Source organism: Maylandia zebra, linkage group LG8, assembly GCF_041146795.1.
Source record: "Maylandia zebra isolate NMK-2024a linkage group LG8, Mzebra_GT3a, whole genome shotgun sequence".
Taxonomy (NCBI): Eukaryota; Metazoa; Chordata; class Actinopteri; order Cichliformes; family Cichlidae; genus Maylandia; species Maylandia zebra.
In genome coordinates this window covers 1,161,831-1,188,476 of record NC_135174.1, presented here as the reverse complement: position 1 = coordinate 1,188,476, position 26,646 = coordinate 1,161,831, and the positions used below count along the sequence as shown (strand labels likewise).

At 48.3% G+C, this 26,646-nt stretch overlaps 1 protein-coding gene across 1 annotated transcript; it reads right to left on the bottom strand.

Moving 5' to 3' along the window:
• Positions 1–968: 968 nt before the first annotated feature.
• On the bottom strand, positions 969–26,359 carry fasn (fatty acid synthase). Its single transcript, XM_014408436.4, has 42 exons — positions 26,094–26,359; positions 24,166–24,301; positions 23,406–23,558; positions 23,145–23,318; positions 22,530–22,730; positions 22,170–22,292; positions 21,968–22,083; positions 21,746–21,880; positions 20,032–20,491; positions 19,567–19,754; positions 18,802–18,991; positions 18,599–18,693; positions 18,162–18,296; positions 17,809–18,012; positions 17,420–17,535; positions 17,174–17,349; positions 16,900–17,091; positions 15,994–16,074; positions 15,448–15,630; positions 15,152–15,331; positions 14,770–14,973; positions 14,190–14,506; positions 13,714–14,115; positions 13,469–13,633; positions 13,189–13,307; positions 12,602–12,756; positions 11,936–12,139; positions 11,667–11,817; positions 10,921–11,099; positions 10,665–10,784; positions 9,656–9,778; positions 9,273–9,496; positions 8,951–9,152; positions 8,697–8,848; positions 7,905–7,996; positions 7,425–7,819; positions 7,082–7,273; positions 6,709–6,918; positions 4,630–4,841; positions 2,936–3,034; positions 2,254–2,505; positions 969–2,140 (listed from the first exon to the last, which is right to left on the bottom strand). Exons 2-42 carry the CDS (start codon positions 24,290–24,292, stop codon positions 2,003–2,005), a joined length of 7,536 nt encoding a protein of 2,511 aa, XP_014263922.3. The 5' UTR covers positions 24,293–24,301; positions 26,094–26,359; the 3' UTR covers positions 969–2,002.
• Between the last annotated feature and the right edge of the window lie 287 nt (positions 26,360–26,646).

Below are 26,646 nucleotides of genomic sequence, written 5' to 3'. Positions count from 1 at the left end.
TTGACACCTTTGTTGATCAAAACTTCCAAGATCCAGGTTGAATAAAACAGCATTAGGTGTGTGATTTCACTCTGCTCCACACACCTGCGTGCTCCAATCAGAGACACCAGAGGAACAGGTGATGAATGTGATGGGGAAGCATACGCAGGTGTGACATACAGAGCCGTGGGAATTACAGGACATTATTACTGTTGATATATTCTCAGCGATCAGCTGTTAGTGAAGAGCATGAAAACCTTACTGCACGTCGGTCCGCTCAACTTAGCTCGCTGGATAATTTACTCGTCAGCTTGAAAACATTTAACTTTAACAAAATGTTCACCAACATAGGGGTCAGTGCAGGTCACTGAGTCATCCTGCACACTAGCCCTGCCCCACCACCTGTGTTTATACACCTCTGCAGCCCCTCCTCCTTCAGCCGGGACATTTGTTCTAGCCTTCATTCATAAACTCGGCTTTCTAACATGCAGCTAAAGTTCAGTCTGCATGCTCGACCCACACTCCTGGCAGCTGAAGTGAAATACTGCTGTGCGTAAGGGTCGGGCGGGTGACCACGTCACCTGGTCATGGGGTAAATGCTGCGGCCGGGTTCAACTCTGACCTGAGGCCCTTTATTTCTCCCTCCCTGCTTTGCTGTCTGGTCTTCATTGTGCTATTAAATACAGACAAAAAAGTTTGTTCTCCTCCTCCCATCACCACCTTTGTTGCATGTAGAAAAGTGTCATATAGAACCAGTCGTTACTTTAATGGTCTGAACTAAACGGTCGGGTGGCGCCAACAGCGACTAAGAATTTTCTGGGCCAACAGGATTTGTGTTTCAGTCCCTGATAAACTCACCCATCCTCTAAAAAACAAAACCCAAAAACTGTATTTACAAGATAAATGATCAGAAATAGTAACGACAACAAAAGCACAGGAATCATAGATCCAACGGGACAGGCTCGTTACAATGAAGGAAAACACTGAGCGACTGTTGAGGCCTTTATTAGTCCTACAAAACATAACAGAAATATTACAATAAAACACAGAGGCCTTTATTGTCACGTCCATCGTACTGTGACTCCTCAGCACATTCATCTCCAATCAGCAGCTTCCTTCACTGACCCAATCACAGGTCTCAGGCCAGCTGTTGTACTCAGGTTTGGATTATTTGCTGAGGTTTTAGCTCTCTGGACCAAAGCCTTTAAAAGGAAACAGTTTCTCAGAGGTTACATCAGTAAATATGATCTCACTGTTACAGTGATCATTCACATCTCTGATTAACCTCTGAAGAGACACGTTTGGTCCTTAGCGACGCCTCTGTCACAGGCGTCTGTCAGAACAACAGCGTGTGTTTGACACAGTCCATCATGAAGAAAAGCAGTTTTTCTTCTGAATTAGTGAAATAACTGGTCTGTAAATTACAGTAACATGAGTGTCATTGTTAAAACACAGTTTATGAAACACTTAATTTGTTGTTAACTTACTGACAACGTAAACATTTGCTGGTTGCCACAGTAACTGATGACTGTGTGGTCACATGACTGAAAAGTAAACAAATGTCACAAAATAAAGAAATGCCTCCAACTGGTGTTACGAGTAGTTAGTGTGCAGAAACACGGCTGCAGGGTCAGCCCTCCACAGTCGCTCATCAGGCTGGTCGCAGCGCGTTTGTCTGTCTACTGATGTCTGCATGAGCAGAAACACCAATTTAAGTGATGTTATGTAATTCAGGATTCAATGTGTCAGTGTTTGTTACTTTGTTACATTAATTTTTTAACCACGTATTTTGTTGTGGGATGAACTTCTGCAAACAACAACATGGCAACAAAAAACAAAACAAAACTTGCAGTTGGAATCGATGGAGCTGTGAGATGTTGATTGGTTCACTAACCATTACCATTTGGGATATTAGGATAACAGTAGCATGTAAACATAAGCAGTGCAAAGACTTCCTATAACGACACATTTACAGTCTAGTTTGGGGAAAGCTGAGGAATTAGGGTGAAGAGACGGTGGATGTTTAACCCTCCCTTGGTTTGACAGCTCGCTCAGCCAGCGAGTTATGAATGATGTTCTTGATAGACTCCGCCCCCGCGCCTTCTAGGAAAGTGCGGTGATCTCCCTCGATGACGTGGACCGACACCTCGCCATCACAGACCTGAAGAAAGACGCAGTACACAGTTTGAACATTGGAAGGCTCAGACTGAGTTTATAGAAACACACGCACAGTGAAGATAAGTACTACAGACTGATGTAAATGTGCATCGTTACCTCGCTGAGCTTATAGTCAGCTCCCAGGTTTTGCTCATATTCGCTGCTGGTTTCAGCGCGCAGCAGCTTCACGCTGCCGTGGTATTTTGCAGTAGGTACATATGCATCAGCAGCCTTTAGCTTGTAGTAGAAGGCGGAGGCTGCAAAGTGCAGTGAGTCTCGGTCGATGTCCTTGTGAGCGGAGGTGATTAGGTCCACGGCCACACTGACGCGTGCATTCAGGTCTGACAGCGGGAGCAGAGTCTCCAAAAGCTGTAGGACGTAACCATGGAGACGACTGTAAGTTCATAGCAAACGTTACTGCGTGCTCGCGGAGATATTATTGTTTTCAGAAAAGTAAGTGACACATAATAATGAACATCACAGATCTTATGTATATGAAAATGCAAAATGAAGATGTTTTGATATTCAGGAGTTACAAATGTCAGCTTTCAGTGAGAAACTGTACGAAGCTTTGATTTAACCGCATGTTTTACTTTAGTCTCCATAACAGCTCCAAACATCACATCATTGTTGAGTCAAACCTGCACCACACACAGACTGTGCTGGAACAGCAGCTCCAGACTGTGTTACAGTCACCATCTTTACCTTACAGGCAAAAAGCTCAGGTTGTGTGGCCTTTAACGCTGATGCCACATAAAGGAATACTTGTGTGTGAACGTGTGGGTCAGACACAGTATACCTTGTTGTATTCAATGCCAGTGAACTGCTGGATGAAGGCACACAAGGCTTCAGTCTCAGCCTCAGACTCGTTGCCGGGTGTTAGCTTGGCTCTGTAGCTCTGCAAATGAAAAACAGATAAACGTGTTCACATGCAGATCATGTGACCAGAGCTCATCACACACACTATACAGCAGATTAGTTAGAATAATAAACAGCCTTTATCATTGTTAGAGTGACGTGCAGTAAATTCCCACATATACTGAAAGCTTAACAAATCATATTGTGACAATCATAACCTGGACCTGTGAATTCGTCCATCACAGGTCGACACGTTCAGGTCAAATCCCCGAGCGCGACACGTGACCCTTCCTTCATTTAACGCATCTGCGGCTCACTGCCAATCATCCCTAATATTAGGGCTGCTCGATTATGGCAAAAATGATAATCACGATTATTTTCACTGAAATTGAGATCGCGATTATTTGACGATATTTATTTAACCCTTTAAGACCTACTATAGAACCAAGTCTGCCAGAGCTTATATTATTTTTTTACATGTTGTAGTGCCATTTGTGGGAGCATTTCAAGTTGCTATACAACTGTTATAGCCCATATTTTAATAATATGTATGCATTAAGTCCATAGTAACTACATTAATTGCAAAAAAGTGCAATAAACTACAAAAAAATTGAAAATTGTTTTTGTTTTTTACATATATTTCTACTTGGAGAAATTTAAGAGGTTTATCCCTCAAAACTTTAAATACAAAAAAGTTTATTTTGAGTGTCTTCATAGTTTTATTTTGGAGATGCAGCAATTTTTATATACTGCAGGAAAAACAAAAACAATCCTATGATGCAAATTTGCAAAGAAAACAGCAGGTGCATCAAAATAAACTATTTCCAGCTGTGGAATTCGAGTTCTAAGCATCCCAGCAACTATTCAGAAAGGTCAAACATGACCAGTATAGGCTTTTAAGGCCTACAAGTAAAAAACTACATTTTCCGCGAAAATGACATCACTTCCGGTTTCGGGCAGGAAATGGCGGACATGTGATAGTTAGCGGTGACATCTGTTTCACTGTGGGAAGTGTTACGAACAGCTGATCGGATCGGCAAAGCGTGTTTCTGGAATATTATGTTTTTGTTCCTGCAAGAGCTTTTTATGCAATTTATGTGGAAGGAAACTGTGACCGAGGACAAGCTGATGGCATCAGATGTAAGTACAACTCCTCTGGTTTCATATGCAAAACAAATTATTGTGCTAGCTTACACGGTTCAGGTTCTACAGGGATTTAAAAATAGTTACACAACACGGAGCGTGCTGCTCTGACCGGCTTTAAAGGGTTAACAATGACTTTAAAAAATAATATAAAATAGTGTGCAACACCACTGAAGTTTTTTTAAACTCTCTTTTCAACCAGCGGCAGTCACTCTCCAAATAACTTCTGCTTAGCTTTCCGAGCTTCCCTCAGGTCCTCTTAATCAGCGGTCTCCAACCTTTTTTGCGCCATGGACGGTTTATGCAATATTTTCACGGACCGGCCTTTAAGGTGTCGCGGATAAATGAGGGAGGGGCTAATAATCGGCTCAGTCATTTTTAATGATCGTTGAAAGCCCAGATCGTGATCGTGATTAAAATTCGATTAATTGAGCAGCCCTACCTAATATGTTTTGATTACATGAAATAAAGATGCGCGAGTGTTTCTCTGACCTGTGTGTACGCCGCCACATATGAATGTGAGCCATCAAAGAGAAACAGGAACTCCACAGGCTGATTCTGGGTCTGCAGCTGAGAGCACATTTCAAATGCTACACAGGCACCAAAAGAATATCCAGCGACTCTGTACGGGCCGTCCGGCTGCACCTGCCTGACGCAGCTCACGTAGTAGGCAGCCAGGGACTCAATGCTATCCAGAGGAGCAGCTGCAAAGGAAACACACGAGGGGAGTTAGTTTAGCTGCACAGTGACATAAACAGCTGATGCACAACATGTGAGTGACAAAGGTCTGAGAACAGAACCACAAACTTTTAAACTGTGAAAGAAAGAAAACATGAAATCACATCAGGTCTTTGGTTTTCCTCAGGCCACTATGGAGGGAGCTGTACATGTACAAGTGTTTGCAGTTTCACCTTTGAACAGTCAGACTTTCAGCTTCAACACATTTTTCTGTTTAACAGTTACACACGTTTTGATACACATGATTGTGACACCTGGTGAGGACGCACACTCATCATTTGATGACGATGGTTCAAAGTGTTGATTTTGTACTTTAAAGTTTTTCTCTGTGACTGTAAAGTCATTTTAATATGAGCCCCATTATGCTGACAAACCCACACCGACGATGCACACAGCTCAGCAACACCAACGAGCCTGAAACTCAACGACATGAAAAGTTATCCATGAGGCGCCAAAACACAACAACAGCTGCAGCAAAGGCTCTTTGTACTGTAAGATGAAGATCCTACAAAAGTAGGAAGCCTCACAAACCACATGTAGACTGGTTGTGCAAACTCCCACAGACCCTGCAGTCGAGAGGATAACGAGCTGCTCCAGTGATCATGACCAGGACACAAACTGCTTCCTCCTGAATCAGAGGCCTGACTGACAGACACACCCTGGCATAGAGGAAGCTGAGGAGTGTGACAGTTGGAGCACACGCTCAGGTCTAGGTCTTTAAACAGGGGAACCACCACCCCAGTGTGCCAGTCCAGAGGCAGCATCCCAGAGCTTCACGCAGCGCCGTGTCAGCCAGGACGGCCCTGCAACACCCAGATCCTTCTCATCAGCCTGTCCTAAATCCTAGCAGGAGCTACCACGACGCGTACCACAAAATGCATCGCACTGGTTCTTCCCAGTAGTTCAACTCCTTGGAACTGGTTGTCTGCTTGCCAATGAATCCTGCTTATTGGTTCCACTTGTGCTACAATCAGGACGAATTGTAGTGGCGCAGTCTAAAGCTGGATATGAATATTACTTTTATGTTTATTGCACAAAAGGACAGCATGCTAGCTCCAAGCTAGAGCTCAGAGCGATGAGGAAGCTGAGCTTCAGCAGGTAACAGAGGTGGTGATGATCAGTCGAGCGGTCGCCTCTGATCATGTTTCTACGGTACCAGCACAAACACACAGTGTGTTTGTGTGACTGCAGGTTTATATTGTGAAATGTAATTATGAGACAGCGCGCTTCACAAAGAAAGCACTGTAACAAGTAACTAATAGACAAGTAACTAATTACTTTGTCTTGGGAGTAATTAAGATAGAACACTTCTAAAAAGTAATGCAGTATGTAACAGAGTACACCCATGACCCAAACACTGATCACACCTCCAACATGCACAAACATTTGACATCATATAACTGATTCATAATGAATGTGTTTGACTGTTCTCTCACAGTGGAGCCGATAAGAATCAATAAAGGAATCAATTCCATGAGTGACGTCAATAATGGAGTCCGTTTCCATCCGCAGACACACTGCAACACTATCAGCCCAGAACCCGGACCTGGACCCGGCAGTGTGGGATCCTGCTGAGCTGTGGACGTCCTGAAGGATTCTAGATTTGATTGACTTCAATCACAAAAAGCTTCCTCAGAGTCGAGGCTGTGCTGAAGAAGGCGGACACACCAAATACTGACTGAAGTCTACAAACTGTTCCTGACTGCATCCACCTGAGTCTGCACACGTTTCATAAACGACTCTGCATATTTCCTTTCCAAATGCAAAGTGCACAGTAGCTCCTGTCTGTTGTGCAGGACTCGGTATTTTCATTGTCTTTAAAGTATAACAAACCTTTGGTGCACTGCAAGCCGTAGCAAGGCACGCTGAGCTTAGAAGCAAGCGTCTTAAAGGCTGCGATGGAGCCCTCGATGGGATGTACCAGGAACAGCGGCCCGTCCTGGCTCTTCACCTTGTTCAGTGACATCACAGTAGGGCTGCTGGGGCTGACCATCAGCTTGGTCAGATCAGACTCCAACACAGAGCGAACGCCGTCCTTCTTAGCTGTGGTGTGTGGAGATGTACTCAGTTATGTTTGTACACATGATAACACATTTCATATTAACAAGAGTCTTAACAGCTCGATTTAAACAAATACATAAGTGCTTTTTTACAACCTGAAACCTTTTCAAAGATCTTTCTGCATTTAAAAAGCAGCTCTTCATACCGCTTTGTCCTTCTGGCTTGCTATTGGCCAGCTCTCGCAACTTGTTAATGGTGAGCTGGCGGATATCCCTCATGGCCATGACGATGTCATAGTCGCGTTCCAGAGTCTGGCGAACCTCAACGCCCATCAAAGAGTCCAGACCCAAATCAGCCAATGAGGTGTCAGCATTCAGACTGCTGACATCCCGCACACCTGTGAGTGAGAAGAAGTTAAAAACAACGAAGAAATGAGTCGATGTCTGTGATACAAAGTAACCTCAAAGATCACCAAAGCGACTCAGGACGGCGGTCTTTTCTTATATAACACCTTTATGAACGCTAGTTTGGTATAACCTGACTCTTACCTAGAATGTGAGCTACAGCGTCCACCAAGTCTTTCCGGTTTCCTGCTTCACTCTTTACGACCGTCCTCTCCGCCAGCACAAAGCTGGACACCACTGGGTGCTGCTGGCACAGGAAGAAGTCCAGCACTTCCAGACAGGAGGCCATGCGCTGCGGGAGGGTGCCACCGATCACAACGTCATTCCCACCCATGGTCTCTAGAACCACCCCAACATCACCAATGGCACCCCACTGGACTGCAAGTCCAGGCAGGCCATCATAGTGGCGCTTCTCACACACGCGCTCCATCGCAGAGTTGGCGTAGCCATAATTACTTTGGCCAGCGTTGCCACGGCCACAGCTGACTGAAGAGAAGGCCACAAAGTGTCTGAGCTCTGGACACAGTTTCCTTGTTACTCTAGAGAGGGGATGGAAACATCCAGAGGTCAGCTCATGATGGTGCCCAGTGACACACAGAGGGAGGAGCCACTCTTCTCACTTACCTGTCCAGGTTGATGGTGCCGTCATTTTTAGGTTTGTTAACTTCGAGATAAAGCTGAGGAGTTAAATTCTCCAACATACCGTCTTTCAACACCTGAATGCAAACAAACATCAACAAACGGTCACTTTAAACGTTAACTGGCAGTAGTTTAGCTGTTAGCATGTTAGCATCTGATAATTGAGAAACTTGAGTCGACATCGTTAGCATCGTTCTTGCTTTTGTTTTCGTTGCATGTCATGTGACACTGCAGCTATTGAAGTCCAACAAAGGGATCTGACCATCATTCTAGTATGCAGTAATAATGCAGTAATAATGCAGTAATAATGCAGTAATAATGCAGGATCCAAACACTGACAGCAACGTCAGCATTAGACAGCGAGTGAGGCGCCTGCTGGAAGGTGGAAGACGTCGTAAATGTAAACAAACCGTCTTGACTGAGAAGTTACTTTAGAAAATAAAATGTATTGTTTCAAAATAAAAGTAAAGAAAGAAAGCTACTGTTAGGTACTAGCACTGGTACACACATGAAAGGTAGCACTCTCCCCTGCTCGCTGTAAAAAGTCACTGCTGCCTCTAACACATCCACGGCTTGTTTCTGGGAGGGGCAGTTACCCCCCCACGGTTAGTTAGTGACACTGAAGAGCAAAAGTATGGAGGGCTCAGCTCAGTGACAGCTGCAGCAGCCAAAGTGCACGAACCAGATATATGTAGTCCAAATTTAGGAAGGACCATAAAACCTGTGAAACATGATTTTTCCAAGGTGACACATATAAATAACTAAAGGGAATCTGACCATGGCTAGGTGAAAGACACCACCCACTGCACCCATGGCACAGGCCTCAGCAATCAGTTGCTCTGTTCCTTTCAGTGTGCCGACATCACTGGTGGACACAAACACCTCCACACCCTGATTCTGCCAGTCCTGCACCCGCTTCGCCTGGTAACCTGAAGACAGTTCAACAGTGAAGCTGTAAGATGAGTCACATCAGCACTGATGCAGGACTTGGCTGTGCACATCAGTAGGAGCACCGTGTCATCGTGCATTACCGTTTCTCACGCCTGATCTAGAAGTCAGCACCAGTTTGTGGGCTCCCCTCTCCACCAGCCACTGAGCAAGCTCCAAACCAAACCCCCCGAGCCCCCCAGTTATAATGTAGGAGTGGGACGAGTGGCAGAAGGTGCGACAGATAGCTGGCAGAGACAGAGGGGAAGCAGCCTGTACAGCTGCTCCCTGCTCCTCACAACGGACCTGTGAGAAAAGAAAAGCTGGTCAGAAGATAAGCAGCAGTCCAGCCACTCTGCAGTCACAGTAACATACCAACCACATGCATGTAGGGATGGGCAGGTCCAGTACAAACACCTCACTCACCTGAACCAGGACCTTGCCGATGTGCTTGCCCTGAGCCATGTATCTGAATGCTTGTTCCACTTGGTCCTTATCGAACACTGTGGTTCTCAGAGGCTGAACTACTCCTCCCACAATGCCCTGCTGCAAACACTGGGACACCTCCTCCCACTCTTGGTTGCCCTCTTCAAAGAGAGCATCCAGCAGGATACCATGGAAAGCCACATTCTTAAGGAATAACGCCATGCCTGAAAGAATCACAGCAACGTGACAGCGTTTGTCAAGGCTTCAAGAATCATTTATGACAACAAAACTCTGGTTAACACCTGCAGGAACCTTTAAAAAGCTAATAAAACATGTTTATATATTTATCTATCCTGTTGTCAATAAACACCAGATCTACTGACCCAGAGGAGTGTTGTTGGAAAGGTCATATTTGCCGATCTCCAGGAATCGTCCGTGTCGAGCGAGGCAGCGAACACTGGCCTGCAGCTTCTCCTCGGCCAGAGAATTCAGCACCACATCCACGCCTGAAACACACGCAGCAAACACGACGTCACATACAGTCAGTGTATAACATGGAAGAATAACTGAGTGCGGATTACTCAGTTCACACAACTGTTACTTGTTAAACTCAAAAACCTGCTAAAGCTTTGTGTGCACAAGTCTTGTTCCAGGACATTCTTGGGTTCCTCAACATGGAACAAAGTGTCTGCAGTACACGTGCCGTGTTCCACACCGGCTTTAAAGTCCCAGAGGAAACATCAAACATGTTAGAGGAGGCGGAGCTGACAACCACGAACAGCACCAGTGCTCACACAGAAGCACACACAGTCATCGATGCAGCACTGGGAGGAAACACACTGGCACCGGTGCATGATGCACATTTCACCAATGAGTTTACAGTGAGAGCTGCTGAGCAGCAGCACTGTGACCGGACGGGGAAAATTACTACTGAAAGAAAGACGAGAGATTCTGGACTTAATGTCCGTCTTTGGATCCAGGACCTCGACACAGGAAGTCTGGACCGGCTCTCTGTTCAAACAGTCCAGTCTCTGATCCTTTGAGTATGATCCATAAGGCGGTGCAGAGCCTGGATGGAGCCGACGGGTGGGGGCACTGCCTCTGGCCTTCACATATCTCGCCTGCCTACTCAAGCCGGGGCCCCGAGCAGCTTTGCAGGCCCAGCTTTCATCAGCCACTCACAGCAGCTACTCTGCGCTTGGAATACGACTGTGTTCAAAGGCTGGAGTAACCTGTAAGTGCCATTTATACTAATGTATATCAATACTCAGGGAATATTGTTTGGAAGAATGGTCTTCCATCCCTGCAGCAGAGCACAGGGAATGATTGCTGACTGCTAATCCAAGATATCTGATGTCATGTCAATCGTCCCCTGAAGCACTGAGCAGCTACCTTTGCCTTGTGTGTGGAGCAGAATGTGCCGTTCAAAGGAAGTATCTCTGGAGTTGGCGAAAGCCTCTGCTGATAGCTGAGGGAATCTCTTCTGCAGGTACGTCCGCTTCTCCATTGAGCCTAGACAAGAGGCCCCGCCCCCAAAGTTGGGGTAAAAAGACATGAGATATAATTACAACTTATTAGCAAGAGGCTTTAAAAGAATCTATAATAAGAGTTGTTACTGTGAGTCTGTGTGCGAGTGTTACATACTCACCGACTGTAGTGAACACTCTGCACTTCTTACTGAGCGCTATGGCGATGGCAGCCTGGCCCACGCCTCCTGACCCCGAGTGGATGAGCACGGTCTCTCCAGGGCGTAATCTGCCACGCACTACCAGGGAGTAATACGCTGTGGCATAAACCACTGGCACAGAAGCTGCTTGCTCCAGTGTCCTGAACACACACACAACACAATAAGTGTGTGGTTTATGTAGCAGGATGTAACTGTGCTGTATGCTGGAGAAACTGCACAGCAGCAGCTTCATGAATGAGACTAATGAATAAATGAATCCTGTGTCAGTGCTCCGCCTTCAGGCTTGGACACTGAAGACTGTCTCACTTAATAATCGAGCACGTACACAACGCCTGTCTGCTCATTCACACACACATTCATACAGTGATTCTTTTATCTAAAACACGGACACACACACGTCACCATATCAGCAGGAGTCTGTGAGGGTTCAGCTAAAGAGGATCTTTGTGTTACAGATGTGTAGGACGTGCTGTTACTGTGTATCTGCAGAGTTGATACAAAGTTTCTGATCACGCGTTTAGTTTGAACTTTCAGCACAAACAGCTTCATGTGTGCAAACAGACTGAAGACCACTGCCAGTTAAACTAGTAACTACTGGCATCAGGTGAGCTTCTCTGAAGGCTGCTGATGATTAAAAAAAAGATTTCTTGTATTTTAATGTTTATGTTAAAGCTGCTGAGAACGTTCAGAGTTCTCCGCACACTGACCAGCTGTGGGGAACCTCCCAGAGGAACCTTCTGTCAGCGTCCACGACCGTTGCCAGGCCTTTGGCAGGCAACAGCCCCATCACACGACGCCCGCTGGGGTCGCGACCAGAAAACTCCATACCCAGCATGCACTGCTTTAAAGCCTGGTCCCCTTTATAACAAATAACAAATGGAAAAGGTTTGTCATGTGACTGTGAATGTTCAACAACAGCATCACACACTACGACCCAGCAGAGTGTGGCATTACTTGGTGTGTACAGACACACTACCTGGGATGGCGTCGGGCGGCAGCTTGCCAGTAGCCAGCATGATGTCTCTGAAGTTGAGCGAGCTGTAGTAGACGTGGCACAGCTGCACAGCAGGGCTGCTGCTCACAAAGTGGCGAAGCGGGGACGCGATCCAGCGCAGAGACGACAGGTCGCCGCGTGTCAGCACGTTGACGTAAGCGGCTTCGGTCGGCGCTTCATTTACATCTGAAACAGCAAGCAGACAAGCCTCAGTGAGCGCGGGAACCAAGAGGGAAGGAGGCAGTGCTGTCTAACTCACTGCTGGGTTCAAACACCTGCAGCAGGGGCGCCTTACAGAGCTTTGTCAGAGAGCACAGCTCTACAATTAAAAGTCATTCTGACGACTGTTTGTTCCATGTAAAATTACAGTTTTGCAGATTTTACGGATTCATTTTTGTAAAAGTGCAGCTGAATCTCAACTCTGTGTTGCAGCGTCTTGAAACAGAACTGTAAGAATGACGTGTAAATAACAACGTCATTCTTATTCTTTATGTTTGTGATGTCATTCATAGGAAGTGCGTCCTCCACATGTTTAGAGCGCAGGCCGAGACATGTAAAGTGACCTGGACCAAACATGAGTGGATCCTGACACGTGACCATCTGCAGCTCATTCGCCTCCTTAAATACACGTATGAGTGCGAGTCGAACCATGAGTGATGAGCTGGTGTCTGAAGGTGCCCCAGCGTCCGTCCCTGAACACGTTCATGACCAGATCCTTCTGCAGTACTGACTGGATGGACTGGTGATCCTGCTGGAGGTCTGGTGCTGCTGAAGACTCGTTTAGGTTGGACACAAACACACAGCTGGTGGCAAAGCGAGAGAAGAAACACAAACAGGCATAAAGACACGTTTGTCCTGCAGTAACACATGAATAATACAACAGTGAACCCAAAGTGTTGAACCAGGGCAGACTGAGCGTGACAGACTTTAGCTGGTCTGAAAGCAGAGGACGAGTCCTCAGAGGTTTGAGCCTCTATCTGAGGCCTGTGGGAAAAACTGACTTTACACAGAAATATAAGCAACAGAAAGGATCCACTATGTTTCCACTGTACAATGAAGTGTTAACGTCTGAGGAAGCCTCACTGATTACACTTGTGCTGAGTCTATTAGAAACCTGTGCTCTGGCACATTAGTGATCATCAGTAAGACTCTAAATCCTGACTGAAAGTCTTGGTGTGATCCTTTCTACATAAAAGCTGCAGTGTGAGAACAACGAGCTGTTAACGATGTCGTACCGTATCCGGTTGCCACCAGGCTCTTGCCGTAAACAGTTGACCATTCCCACAATCCCACACTCTGGCTGAGAAGCAGTCAGCCACACTGGATGGTCTGAGGACTCTGACATCACTTCCTGCTGCAGAGCAGAGTCCCCACAGTTAGACTTTTAAACAGCTCAAATCTCTCTCATATATACTTTATGATAACACAGAGAAAACAGCCAATCAGACGAGCCCGATGAGCGAGCTGTGAGTGTTCGGGGACAACGACAGACAGGGAGACGAAAGTGGGACTGACCTTGAGCGTTTCCACCCACTGATAGTCTTTGCTGTCCACAGGCAGGAAAACCGGCTGTTTACTCACAGACTGACGGCGACACAGAAAGAGGGCGGAGCCGTAGAAAGACTTCCTGACAGCCACCAGGTTAAGAGAAGCCTCTGAGAGCACTTCCTCCCACTCAGCCTTCCAACAAGATCAGAATAATCAAAACTCAGCTGACAGCACGTCACAGCAGGGTGGAAAAATGTTCTGTTTAAACACACCTGTGTGAGGAGTCCCTGCTGGCTGCTGCTCTGAGCAGTGCTGGACAGGAAGGCCACAGCCTCCCCCACAGTCTCCCCCTTCAGCAGCGTGTGGAGGAGAACAAACCCACTTTCTTTGGCTCCAGATGCCAGATTTGCTACCAGCAGCCTGGGCTCTGTCTTCACTGGACCCCATGCATGGTTACACAGCACCAGGTCCGCCCCCACAGCAACGTCTCCAGCAGCTGGGCCGGTCAGAGGATCCCACTGAGCCGCAGCGACACCGAGCTCCTCCAGGGGAGCCTGGTGGGGGGCCAGAAGCTCCAGACTGGCCGCAGTCGCAGTGTAGTCCACACGGAGCATGGGCTGGATGTTGAGCAGGGGCACGACGCGAGAGAAGAGCTGGCCGTCGTCTGAGAGAGCCTGCAGGAGTCAGAGGCGTGAAAATGATGTGTGTGGAAATAATCCAGCTAAATCCAGCTGTTTGAGAGTCTTACCTCCAACACTTTGATCCTGCCAGGTGTGCTGTTTTCCACCGTGATGTCGAGGCAATGTCTCAGGGCGTCGTCGACCAGCAGACCCTGGAGCAGGTCGTCTTTAAGCAGGCACAGCCGCTCCTTCTGCACCACCTGCTCCAGCTCAGAGTGGAGGTTCCCATTGAACTCGAGGCCACAGAGCAGGGTTAGCAGCCGCAGCAGGCTGGGCTCAGAAGGCTCACCGCTGGGAGGAGGTGCATCAGAGCCCCCCTGTAACCCCGGGATGGAGAGCTTGACACCATGAGGGGCCAGCTTCTGCTGCAGTGTGTGGATCAAAACTGGACACGGAGGACAGGAGAGAAGACGGACTTTAGCACGATGTTTGGTTTGATGTTCGTCATCTCCTCACAAGGAGATCAAAACAAGTCTAACAGGTAACAGCTCTTAAATACATACAGGGAGAAAGATGCGAACAACCAGACAATCCCATCATGTCCGTCTCCTCACACAGTTTACATCAGATCACACGTGCAAACATTATTTTGATCCAGTTATCACTCATATGTTTACTGCATGTGAGTGATGGAGAGATTGTCTGTACCTTTGCAAAGCCTCAGCTGCTCTGCCAGCTTCCCATTGGCTGTAAGGCAGTCCGTCTCCACATCAGGAACAAACAGGAACTCCTCCAGTGTGGGCGGGCTCTGCAGCTGCTGCCGGCGAGGGGCTACTGTGGCGTGCAGGCCACAGATCTGGACTCCACCAGCAGTGATGTTGTCAAGGTAACGGCTTACCTGGACATCAACCGCTGCAGGAATCAAACAGAGTCAAACATCGAGCTGAAGGGGACCAAACGCTGAGAGCGAACAGCAGCCGGTGTTTTACACATAAAACGGTCACATCATGTTGACATGACAGCCACAAACCGCTAAGTAACGATCAGGAGGATCACTGCTGCTGATCTGAAGTGAGGGAGGCAAACACACCTTGCTTTCCTTCAGCGTGCTCGCTGACTTTTTCCAGGTGTGCAGCAGGATGGACGCACACGGAGCGGATTCTGGTCGGCAAACGCAAACCTCCGCCCGGCAGCCCCAAGACGATCATCTGCAACATGGTGTCCAGAAACGTCACCCAGTTTCCTGTCCATTCCAGCTTCCCACGGTCTCCTAGAAACAGCCAATCAGATTATTAGAAAAACAGTCCTACCAACATTTATCTGAGTGTAACTAGAATCATGTCCTTTTATGTCCCAGCAGGACAATAAGCCACAGGTCCAGCGTACCTGCTGTGTTTGACTCCAAGATGCCCTGAAAGGTTTTTCCATAGTCGTAGCCTCGCAGTCTGAGCTCCTTGTAGATCTCGTGTGCGTTAAGCTTCATCGAGGCGTCGCTCCTGTCGGCAGCTTCCCGGCTGATCTCACCGTTGAATGAATCGAGTGCCGAATCCTCCAGGATGCTCACCTTACCTGAAAACCAGCGATTCTGAATATTCACGAGTTCATACTGAAAGTCAAAAGTCTGCAGACGAGTTTTACTCTGTCGCTGGAACAACTAACAGACCTCTGAGGTTTTCTTGCTCTGGTCACAGAGCTTCACCTCAGCCTGATGGATGCAGCTCGGTGTCATGTGACCTGAGCTACAGCCGGCCTGTGCTGAACCAATCAGCAGCCGAGCGACACGGGAAACCCGTTTAAACGACACTGCACTAAATAATAATCAATATGTTTGTGGATATAATGTTGTGTGATTTTCAGCGACAAATGTAAATGATGTGTAAACTTTGGGATCTTCATCAGCAGCTCAGCCTGTGTGCTGATGCAAAGACGTACCGCTGACAGTCAGGCTCCCGTTCTCCGAAACCTCGAACCTGCTGGTGGCGGGCATGAGACGCACCTCCAACTGGACCGCACCTGTGATAAACAGTCAACAGCTTCATCCACTGTAACAATAACAATAACAATAATAATAATAATGCACTTATCAAAATCAGAGTTTTTCACAATAAAAGTCACAAAAACCAATTAAATGTAAAAGATGTTGCTGTTGATTATTTTAGTAATGAAGTCGTCTGTCAGTGACTCCATCGAGTCATCGAGGAAACAAAATACTTTTGTCTTATTAATGAGGAAAAATAATTATTCAGAAGAAAATCAGACTGAGCTGCTGTGTGAGCAGCGTCTAACCCACACAGTGAGACAACATCTGTAAAATTATCTCAAAGGTCAAATTCAACTAGAATAACATCGATATGCAACCGAAACAAAGATGTACGTCCGTCTCCTTGAAGGTTTCTGAATTTAATACAAGGTGGAAGCAAGGAAGCAAGGAAGGAAGGATGATTTTCAAACATTAATACCAATATTTGATATTATTTCACTTTCAATCTGAAAAATGTTACAAAATCCTCGTTTGACGTGTGTTAACACGTCTGTGCACCGCAGAGCGCCGGCGTGTTAAACGAAGCATGGCAGCCAATAACGAGCATCGAGGATTTTCATCATCCAATCACGCAGTGAGTTCAGGGATTTAAACGTGTGAAATCGTCAGTGTGGCGTAACTAAGACGCTCGGCAGGTCTTACAAAGCTGTAACAATCTCACCGCCTCCACATCATCTCTTACTGGTTAAAGTGGGACTGACAGGATAGGCACTGGGCCGATCACATGACCTCACCTGCTCGACGAGGTCATGTGATCGTGGTTCAAGCCATTAACAAGCCACGCCTCCCATACTTACTGGCGTTTGACAGAATGGTGGCCCTGTGGATAGTCACATCCTCAAAGGTTACGGGCGTCGTTTCCATGACAACCCCTAGACTCCTCACCAAGGTGCGCCAGGCCAGCACCAGGTAACCAGTTGCCGGGTAGAGGACACGCCCATCGATGCTGTGTCCAATGAGATAGTGGTCTGCAGACTCTGGGCTGACGTCTGTTACATCAATGACGCGACGTTAAACCAAATCAGAAAAACGTTTTCACTGCGATGGAAACACTGCGAGCGCACTTCTTACCAATGTTATACACCGCCGCAGAACCAGAGCCTCCCGAGCCCGACAGGAAGTGTTCCGCTTTAGGGATATCCCACGTCTGGGCGTGGTCCCACTGCACCAAGGGCGAGATCATTGGAGTACCAACCGGCACAGGGTAGGTCACAGCGGGGCACAGGGCGTTGGCGTCCACGTTGATGCTAAAGGCAGAGAGTGGTGTGAGTGAGCAGCTGTCACAGTCAAACAGCCAATGAGGGAGGCTCTCCTCACCCGTTCATGAAGATCCTCCCGACGTTCGAGAGGAAAAACTCGAGGTTGTTGGTGTGACCTCTCTTCATCAGGGGGACGACTGAACACGTGGGCTTCAGGCTGCGCTTCAGGATGGCCTGTGTGAAGAAGTCAACGCTTCAGTCACAGCAGCGAGTGAAACGCTTTACAGCCCTGGTTTCCAACGGTAACACCACCTATTCAGGCTAGTGTCCCTGTAAAGTACATCACCCAGTAACATCTGGACAGGTGTGTGTGGAAAAAAAGCTTTGATAAATCAGTGTTTCTGAGCTTCAGACAGCAACAGCTGCTGAACGCTGTGTGTTGAGGCTGACACACACAGACACACACAGGAAGCAGCCCCACATGTGTGGACAGCACTGGTAGCAAACCTGCAGCAGAGCATGCGGAGCTATTTCCAGCACCACAGCGTTTTCGGGCACCAGGCTCAGGCCCTCCTGGAACAGCACGGGGCTCACGAGGTTGTTGACGTGGTATTCAGCCGAGCTGTGCAGAGCCAAAGCAGAGTCCCACTCAGACTGAGGGATGCTGGTGCTCACCCAGCGCGCCGAACGCTTCTTTGGCTCTTTGATCACCTGCAGTGACAGGATGGCAGCTCATTAATATTCAGCACAGCAGTCTGCACCAGGTTTCCTGTGACAGTGTTGGCGCCTGGCACGCTGATGTGTGAGCCCTGCTTCTACTGACAGGACCGAGCATGGATGGGACGTGCGGCGCTACATACCTTCTTCAGAGCTGCGAGCAGGGCTGGAGCGATGGAGGCCATGTAGTAGGAGTGAAACGCCACCCCGGCACTGCGCACTTCCTTTGCAAACACTCCTTGTTGTTTGAGCTCGGACACAAAGGCACTGACTGCTTCCTAAAAATCAAACGTGGCACATGTTCAAACATCTGGGACCACAGCTGTACAGCAGGACACAGCTTCCATAGTTTAAAACACACTGAGCTGTCACTCATCTGGACTGATGGAACAATGAGTTCACTGTGTTTGGCTATAAATAAGTGAGAGCGTCACGGCGATCACGTGTGTCATATGATACATGAAGCTCAGGTAAAACAGAGACGTGCTGTATGCAAGCACCTTGATTTGGTGCCATAACTCAAACTGAACCAACCAGCAGAAAAAGAAATTCAAGCTGCTAGAAGAACCAGGAAAGTGACCTGAGGGCCGGAGATGGTGACCGTGTCCTCAGCGTTGTGGCAGGCTGGAACCACCCCCTGAGGACACTGAGCGATGCACTCCTCCCAGGTCAGCCCTGCAACACACAGGAAGCACAAAGCTCAAACATGGCGTCCGACCCTGCAGAATCAGAGCCCTGAACACAACACTGAGTCCCATCTGTTAAAAGAAGACGCGCTCTCACCCACTGCAGCCATGCCTCCTGGAGGAAGGCTGGCCTCCTTGATGCAGCGGCCTCTCCAGTACGCAGCCAGGAGGGCCTCGCTGTGACTCAGGGAGCGGTCAGCATAGCCACAGGCTAGCTCTCCCACCGAGTGCCCCACGATGCCATCGGGCTGCAGACCCAGCTTGGTGAGCAGATCGATCTGAGCGATCTGTAAGGACAAAAAACACGACGATTGCTCTGGCAGTCTGAGTCATCGTCCACCTGTGAACTCAGCAGCCATAGAAGGCCACTGCATGTTTATGCTCCTCCTCCTCGTGCCCACAGATCGCTGCAGGCTCTTTCTGGTGCTCTCCGGTCTAATGTGGCTCGACTGTGCAATGCATTCACAAGATTTTCACAACGCTTGACCTCTGACCCCTGATGTTGAGGTCGGGGTCACTGAGATCCAAACTCCTCTGACATTTTCAGTAGATAGATCTAAGGTATCGATTTGAAGCTCCTCTCAACCTTTTCCAGCTGAGAGGTAAAAAACACCCAATAACTCTTCCTCACTGTGAGCTCAGACTAAACACTCGTTTCCACAGAGTGAGACGTTTCCACGCAGGTGTTAGTTAAAGCAGGGGCACAGTGATTGGTCGGGTCATAAATAAATGTTTGTGCTGACGTCTTCTATAAACTGAGTGGTACACATGGATCTGTGCTCGACTCGAAGCTTTGAAAACAAACGAGTGTTGAAATGCTTCCCTTTTCTCTCTGTGAAGCAGCATCGCTGCATCGCTGTACCTGTACTGCAGCCAGGCCAACGAAGGCGTGAACGGTGTCTTCGAACGTGTCCTCCTGAGCCTCCATGAGCAGACGAGACACCACCAGCCCCGTCTCCTTCAGCGCCGCATCGGACCGCAGAATGGAGTCTCTGAAGTCTGGCAGCTGCATGAGACTGCGGCCCATCCCGGCCCACTGCGTCCCCATACCTGCATTACAGACAGCGTGTAGCAACACGTTGGTATATGAGGTGTGTGCGTGCAGCTCTGCATCGCAGCTGTGTTCAAACCCTTTTAAATAAACTGGAAACAAACTTTCATGTTGCCCAGCTGATGGTTGCTTAGTAACAGCGTGCTCTCAGCGACTCAACGTCACTCCTGTTACGTTCTCGTTCCTCCATCGATCTCATCGTTCACCCCAAATCTGTCCAAACATCTTTGTATCATGTGAAGCGTCTCATACTTCTGACTGCGTGCAGCGACTCACCTGAACAAACGTACCACAGAGGCCTGGCGGCGCCCGGCACCTGCTGCACTTCCATGACGTCGCTCTGAGAGCCAATCAGAGCGAAACCTCTGTAGGGCATGCTGGCGGCGGGCGCTCCTGACACTTCGTTCAGCAGAGACAGGAAGGCGTCGTCCGCAGCGTGTTCCTTCCCCTTCTGCAGGACGGAGCTCACCGCCGTCTCTGTGCGCCCGCAGGCCTGAAGCATTCTGGGAAGCTTCCCGGGTGAAGCCGAGGCGGCCGTTTTCTCAGCCGGACGAAGGATGACGTGAACGTTGGAACCTCCGAATCCAAAGGAGTTGATCCCTACGATGCCTCCTCGGACGGGAACGGGCCGATCGACGACGCGAACCCGACCGTCGGTGAGGGCGGGGATGTCAGGGTTAGGATGGAGGAAGTGCAGGTTGGGGGCCCAGACTCCTCGCTCCAGAGAGAGCAGCACCTGCACGTCGCATCAAACACATGAGCAGCGGTTTAAAGCAAATAATGACTCATGATTCCAGTTTAACCCTTTAAGACCGACCATAGAACCAAGTCCGCCAGAGCTTATATTATTTTTTTACATGCTGTAGTGCCAATTTTGGGAGCATTTCAAGTTGCTATACATCAATACAACTGTTATAGCCCATATTTTAATAATATGTCTGCATTAAGTCCATAGTAACTACATCAATTGCAAAAAAGTGCAATAAACTACAAAAAAATTGAAAATCGTTTTTGTTTTTTTACATATATTTCTACTTGGAGAAATTTAAGAGGCTTATCCCTCAAAACTTTAAATACAAAAAAGTTGCAAAAAATAGTTTACAACAACAGGAAACTTATTTTGAGTGTCTTCATAGTTTTATTTTGGAGATACAGCAATTTTTATATACTGCAGGAAAAACAAAAAACAATCCTATGATGCAAATTTGCAAAGAAAACAGCAGGTGCATCAAAATAAACTATTTCCAGCTGTGGAATTCGAGTTCTAAGCTTCCCAGAAACTATTCAGAAAAGCATCAAGTCAAACATGACTTATGAAAACACCAGTATAGGTTTATAAGGTCTACAAGTAAAAAACTACATTTTCCGCGAAAATGACGTCACTTCCAATTTCGGACAGGAAATGGCGGACATGCGATCGTTCGCGCTGACGTCTGTTTCAATGTGGGAAGTGTTACGAACAGCTGATCGGATCGGCAAAGCGTGTTTCTGGAATATTATGTTTTTGTTCTTGCAAGGGCTTTTTATGCAGTTTTTGCAAAGCTATATGTGGAAGGAAACCGTGACCGAGGACAAGCTGATGGCATCAGATGTAAGTACAACTCCTCCGGTTTCATATGCAAAAAAAATGATTGTGCTAGCTTACGTGGTTGCAGTGCTACCGGGATTTAAAAATAGTTACGCAAAAAAGAGCGTGCCCGCTCCGACTGGCTTCAAAGGGTTAACACAGAGCTCATCATAAAAGAGGCCACAGCTCCAGATTTCTACTAAGCAGCACTTCAGAATATTTGGAAGCATTTTTATTTCTCTGAGACGCCACTAAAGGAAGAGTGGAGGAGGTGTGTTTGGGTGGGTGTGGCTCCACCCAGCGATGACTGCATACAGGACACAGTGTGTTCGTGATCTGTGTGTACCGTCTGTCAGCTGATTGGATGTTTCCAACGTCACACGGTCTCAGTGAGAACATTAGAAGACGACTGTGGTTTCAAACCTTTGCCAGGGCAGCCAGCCCAGAGGCCGGCTCTGGATGACCCATGTTGGACTTGGTGGAGCCAATCAGCAGAGGCTCTCGCTTTGACTCGCAGAAAACGCTGACGATGCCATTCACTTCCTGTGGGTCGCCGACCTGCGTGGACAGAGCAGAGGTTAAATACGGTGGATCTGGTTAGTAAGAGCGCCTCTCTGTGCCGACACACCTGACGGCTGCACTGACCTTTGTCCCGGTGCCGTGGGCTTCGATGTACTCCACCTGCTCTGGAGACACGCTGGCCTCCTGGTAGAGTGAACGAACCAGCCTCTGCTGCATCTCACCAGACGGAAACGTCACCCCTGCGTGAGCACGTCACAGAAAACCGGTAAACGAAACCATTTCTCCGATCGGCCGTGACTTCCAGTGCTCCCCTGGACCTCCTTACCTTGCTCTTTGTATCCGTCTGTGTTGTTGCCTGCGTTGATCACTGTGGCATACACTCTTCTAGCCGCCGGTCGTTTGGTCAGCAGCACTGCCACCGCTGCCTCCGAGCGGCAGTATCCATTTCCTGACAACACAAACGTGACGCTTTAACCCTGCAGCACGCTCGCATGTATGTCACACATTGAAGACAGTTAAAGCTGAGACAAAAAACGTTCTACGTCATTGAGTTAGTCAAGAAATGTCAAAGTAAATGTAACACAGAAAGATTAAATGTGCCGGCAGCCGGTGGAGGAGCGGCTCCTCCCCATCGCTCCCAAACAGAAACTCTGTGATGTCACGTGTAGACCAGGTGATGTTTTACCTGAAGCATCAAATGACTTGCAGGTCCCCTCTGGACTGAGCATGCCCAGCTTCATGAACTGCACTGAAGTGTTCGGCTTGAGAAGCAGGTTCACTCCCCCAACTAAAGCAGCGTCACAGTGGCCCTGCCGGATGGCGTGGAAGGCGTTTTCTAGAGCCAGCAGGCTGGAGGAGCACGCCGTGTCTATGGCAGTGCTGGGGCCTGGAGAACAAAGGCAGCAGGGTTAGAGCCGGGCGCCACATACGGAGCCGCCCATCTGATCGTCCGAGCTGTGGTATGCTGAGGAAACCACTACGGCACAGAGCGAGAAACAGAGTAAAAACACACAAAATATATCAGCAACAATTCAGTGGACGAATAAAATCAGAGCCCAGATCGTTCATTCAAAGCAGTCCAGCTGCTGCAGCGTGCGTGCTCTCTGCACGTTTACGTCCTGCCTGTCGACACAAACACTACTGCACGTCACTGATCTGCAGACTCCTTTGCTACTCTAAGATCAAAGGTGATCCTGAGCTGCAGCAGAGCGTCCACCTAAACCTGAGTGTGTGTCTCACACTGGATCACGCTGACAGCACTGCAAACACACACGTGCTGAGCAGCGCTGCGTGCACGTACCGCTGAAGTCGAAGAAGTAGGACAGTCTATTGGCCAACATGCCGCGCTGGCAGCCCGTCATGCTGTAGCCCAGGAGCTCCTCTGGATCTCTGCTGAATGCTTCGCCCGCCTCGGAGCCGCTCACACCGATGTACACGCCTGTTTTGCTGCCGCGCAGCGTGGCTGGATTCAGTCCTGCAGCACAACATTTCATTTTCACTCACATGTCGTCTTTCCCCCAACTGCAAACTAAACCTCAGCTCACCACTCGTTTGCTCTCACCTCCATCTACAATAGCCTCGTAGGCGATCTCCAGCATGAGGCGCAGCTGCGGGTCCATGCTGTTGGCCTGTTTGGGATGGACTCCAAAGAAGGCTGCGTCGAAGTGGCTGATGTCTTTGAGTTTCCCGTTCCTCTTTGGAAGACCGTACAGACCTGCAAACAGCACAATGTTACAGCAGCAGGACCCCACACACGGTCCACAGCCACTGCTCACACTGAGCACCAAACACGATGCTGTGAGACCAGACTGAGCCAAAGAGGGGAGGAAAATCCTCACGAGGACGTTTCCCTTTTCCAGCACAGAGAGCGACAGAGGACATCTGAGTGCTTATTACTGCCTGTGTGCAGCTCACAGGAAGCAGGCAAAAGCACACAGCAGGTTTATGATCACACCAGTTAGGAATCACCAGTAAAACTTGGATAACAAAAAATGAAACCATGAAGTTAAATCCATATGATGATGATTAAAAAAAACTTTACTTTTTAACAGGAAGTGGAATAAACTGAAGTGACACTGGCAGCGATCAGATGAATCAACTAAAGTAAATAAACCAAGCTGTTGGTTAAATCTGCTCCATCCTCTGTTCCTGATGACTCACATTCATTATTTTACCTTCAAATATGTCAAAGCAGCTAAACTCAGCTCAGCCTGCAGAGGCACCAACACTGCTGCACAGTGCAGGAGGTATAAAATATTAGTCTTTGAAGAGAAACTCAGCTCAGTAAATATGTTACATAGAAACCGAAGGGAAGCTTTTACCTGGTGTCCATCGCCGGTTGTCCTCTGTTACCATATCCACACCATTGATGAGGTTTTCCCAAAATTCCTCCAGGTTGCTGGACTCAGGCAGGCGGCCCGATATTCCAGCTATGACGATCTCATCCATGTTTATTTACTGCAGACACAGAGGGCCAATCAGTGACAAGCATTCTGCTGTTTAACAACAATGAATGTGGTCGCTGCTGGGGCCAGACTCACTATTCATGTAACCATGGCAACAACCATCCCAACAATACAGCACTCCACGCTGCACCGGACAGTGACCTAGAAAAAAACAGGTCTGTGTGTGTGTCAGTGTGTGTGTGTCCTCTCTGATCACACTGATGTTTGCAACTTTGTGGACACAATAAAAACACTGCTGCGTGTGACTGCGACCTGCAGAGCTGCAGCTACGCTGTGTCTCCAAAACCATCCAGGTCCTGAGTAAAGCTGTGCCAGAGCCCGGCGCAGCATCACATGCAGCTCTGACATGCACACTGTGAGGTTGCACCAACAAAAACCAACAATCACACTCATGCCACTGTTTTGCTTGTGTGGCATTACAAATGTGAAGACAACGCGACCACGTTACACAACACGACACAGTCTGAAGGGATTTGGACTCCAGGATGTCCCGCCCTGGGATTACATCTAGCCCGGCTCCTTCAGTGCACCATCTTGACCCAGATTACACCCCATTGTGAGCGTATGCAGACAATTTGCTAACTACGAGCTAGCTGCTAAACTGCAAAGTCACTGTGTGCGCACAGCTCGGCGTGACCATTTCTATTCAGGGCACATCCTCCTCGTCTTCCCCCGTTCTCCCTCACTCTGCTCCTTTGTGTCAGGGCTTCGCTCTGCAGCAGCCACAACAGGACCTGACTTGTCAGCATCTTCACAGGAAGAGCGTGAAACAGTGAACAACAATGACACATTCTCAGCTCCTTCCATGACTCCACACTGTAACTATGTGTGGATCCACGGGCGCTGCGTGAACAGGAAAAACGTGTTCCTGGATTTCATCTCCACATTAGTTTGTTGCTTCAACACTGCTGTCATTAAAAAGTTTCACGTTGCACTGCAGGGGGCTCGGCCACTGACTCGATGCTTTCTGAAATAGTTCCAGGAATGAGTTTGGTTTCTTTTGTCAACATATTCTTTAATCTCACTGTCCTACACATGCCTGTTAGCTTAGCTGGTCATTTTAAACAACTTTGAATGTGAAGCTGATGAAGTGCTGTGAACGATGGTGACTGTAGTTTAAAGCGATCTGACAGATGAGTGAGTCTAAAAAGAATCAATGAGCCCTGAAGCACCGTGGTGACCACAGGGCTGCAGTAACAACAGTGCTGCTGTTCACTGGACCCAAGCACCAGCGTGGCCACCATACTGATCAGGGCCCAGGCCTCCAACACGTGTATGTCCACGGACTCTCGAGTTCTCCCAGAATAACTGATGGCAGTGGGCTGTCACAGATGCTGATGAGCTACGCCCCTCATCCTCAGTGCTGTTCTGTCCTGGGATCTTGTATGCCAGCTCCATGCTGTCACACAGCTGAGCTTGGGGATTATTTTAACAAACCATTAACATTTTGGCTGATAACTATTTTTATTCTCCTGTAACTTTACTATATAAAGAGCTAAATCCTCTAAAGTTTCAGGAGTAATGCGTCATAATAAGAAGTGTTTGTGAACTAAAAATCAGCAATGTGGGAGACTGTTTGTCCGTGATTTACACAGAGGGAACAAATCGTGGCAGGATCAGCCTGATATGATTTGTATCCCACTATAACTTCGTTGTATGAAGAGCTAACATCTCAAGAATGTCAGGAGTAGTTAGTCATTATAACAAAAATTGTCGGGGATGCCGAGTTTGGACACCGGTCGGGACCACAATAAGCAGCGAGCAGCAGCCGCGGACGAGCTTACCTGTCTGAGCCGAACCGACGGATGTTCCGGTAAAACGTGAGGCTGAGCCGCTCAGCACGCTCGGTCATGTGTCGAGTCTTCAGCCGCCGTGGGTGTGAGAGCCTCCGTTAGCCTCCGCGCTTCATTCACGCTTTTTTCTCTGATGAACTTAAATGTGTCACACTCTGCCTGCCCACGCCACATGGGCTGACAACCGCTTGGCTCAGCAGTCCAATGAGAGGAGAGGCAGGGCTCTGCGATCCAGCCAGTGATGGAGCAACTGTGTGGATGCGCGCAGAAAAAAGAGCCGGGGTTACTAACGGTCAACCGGCAGCGGCGCGACGAGAGCAGCCGGCAGATGGGACGCGATAAACTCTAGTCATCCTCCTACGACGGTCACGGAGGGAGGTGGGGGGGGGTACTGATAGCGTGCACGGGGCGCTGCGGGACGTGCACGCGCAGAGCTGCTCAACGTTACACCGCAGCTGACGATGCGAAGGTGCAGCCGGCAACTTCTGGATGACAGGCGAAGCTGGCCAATCACGGAGCGAGGATGTGAGGCTTCGTCCAATCG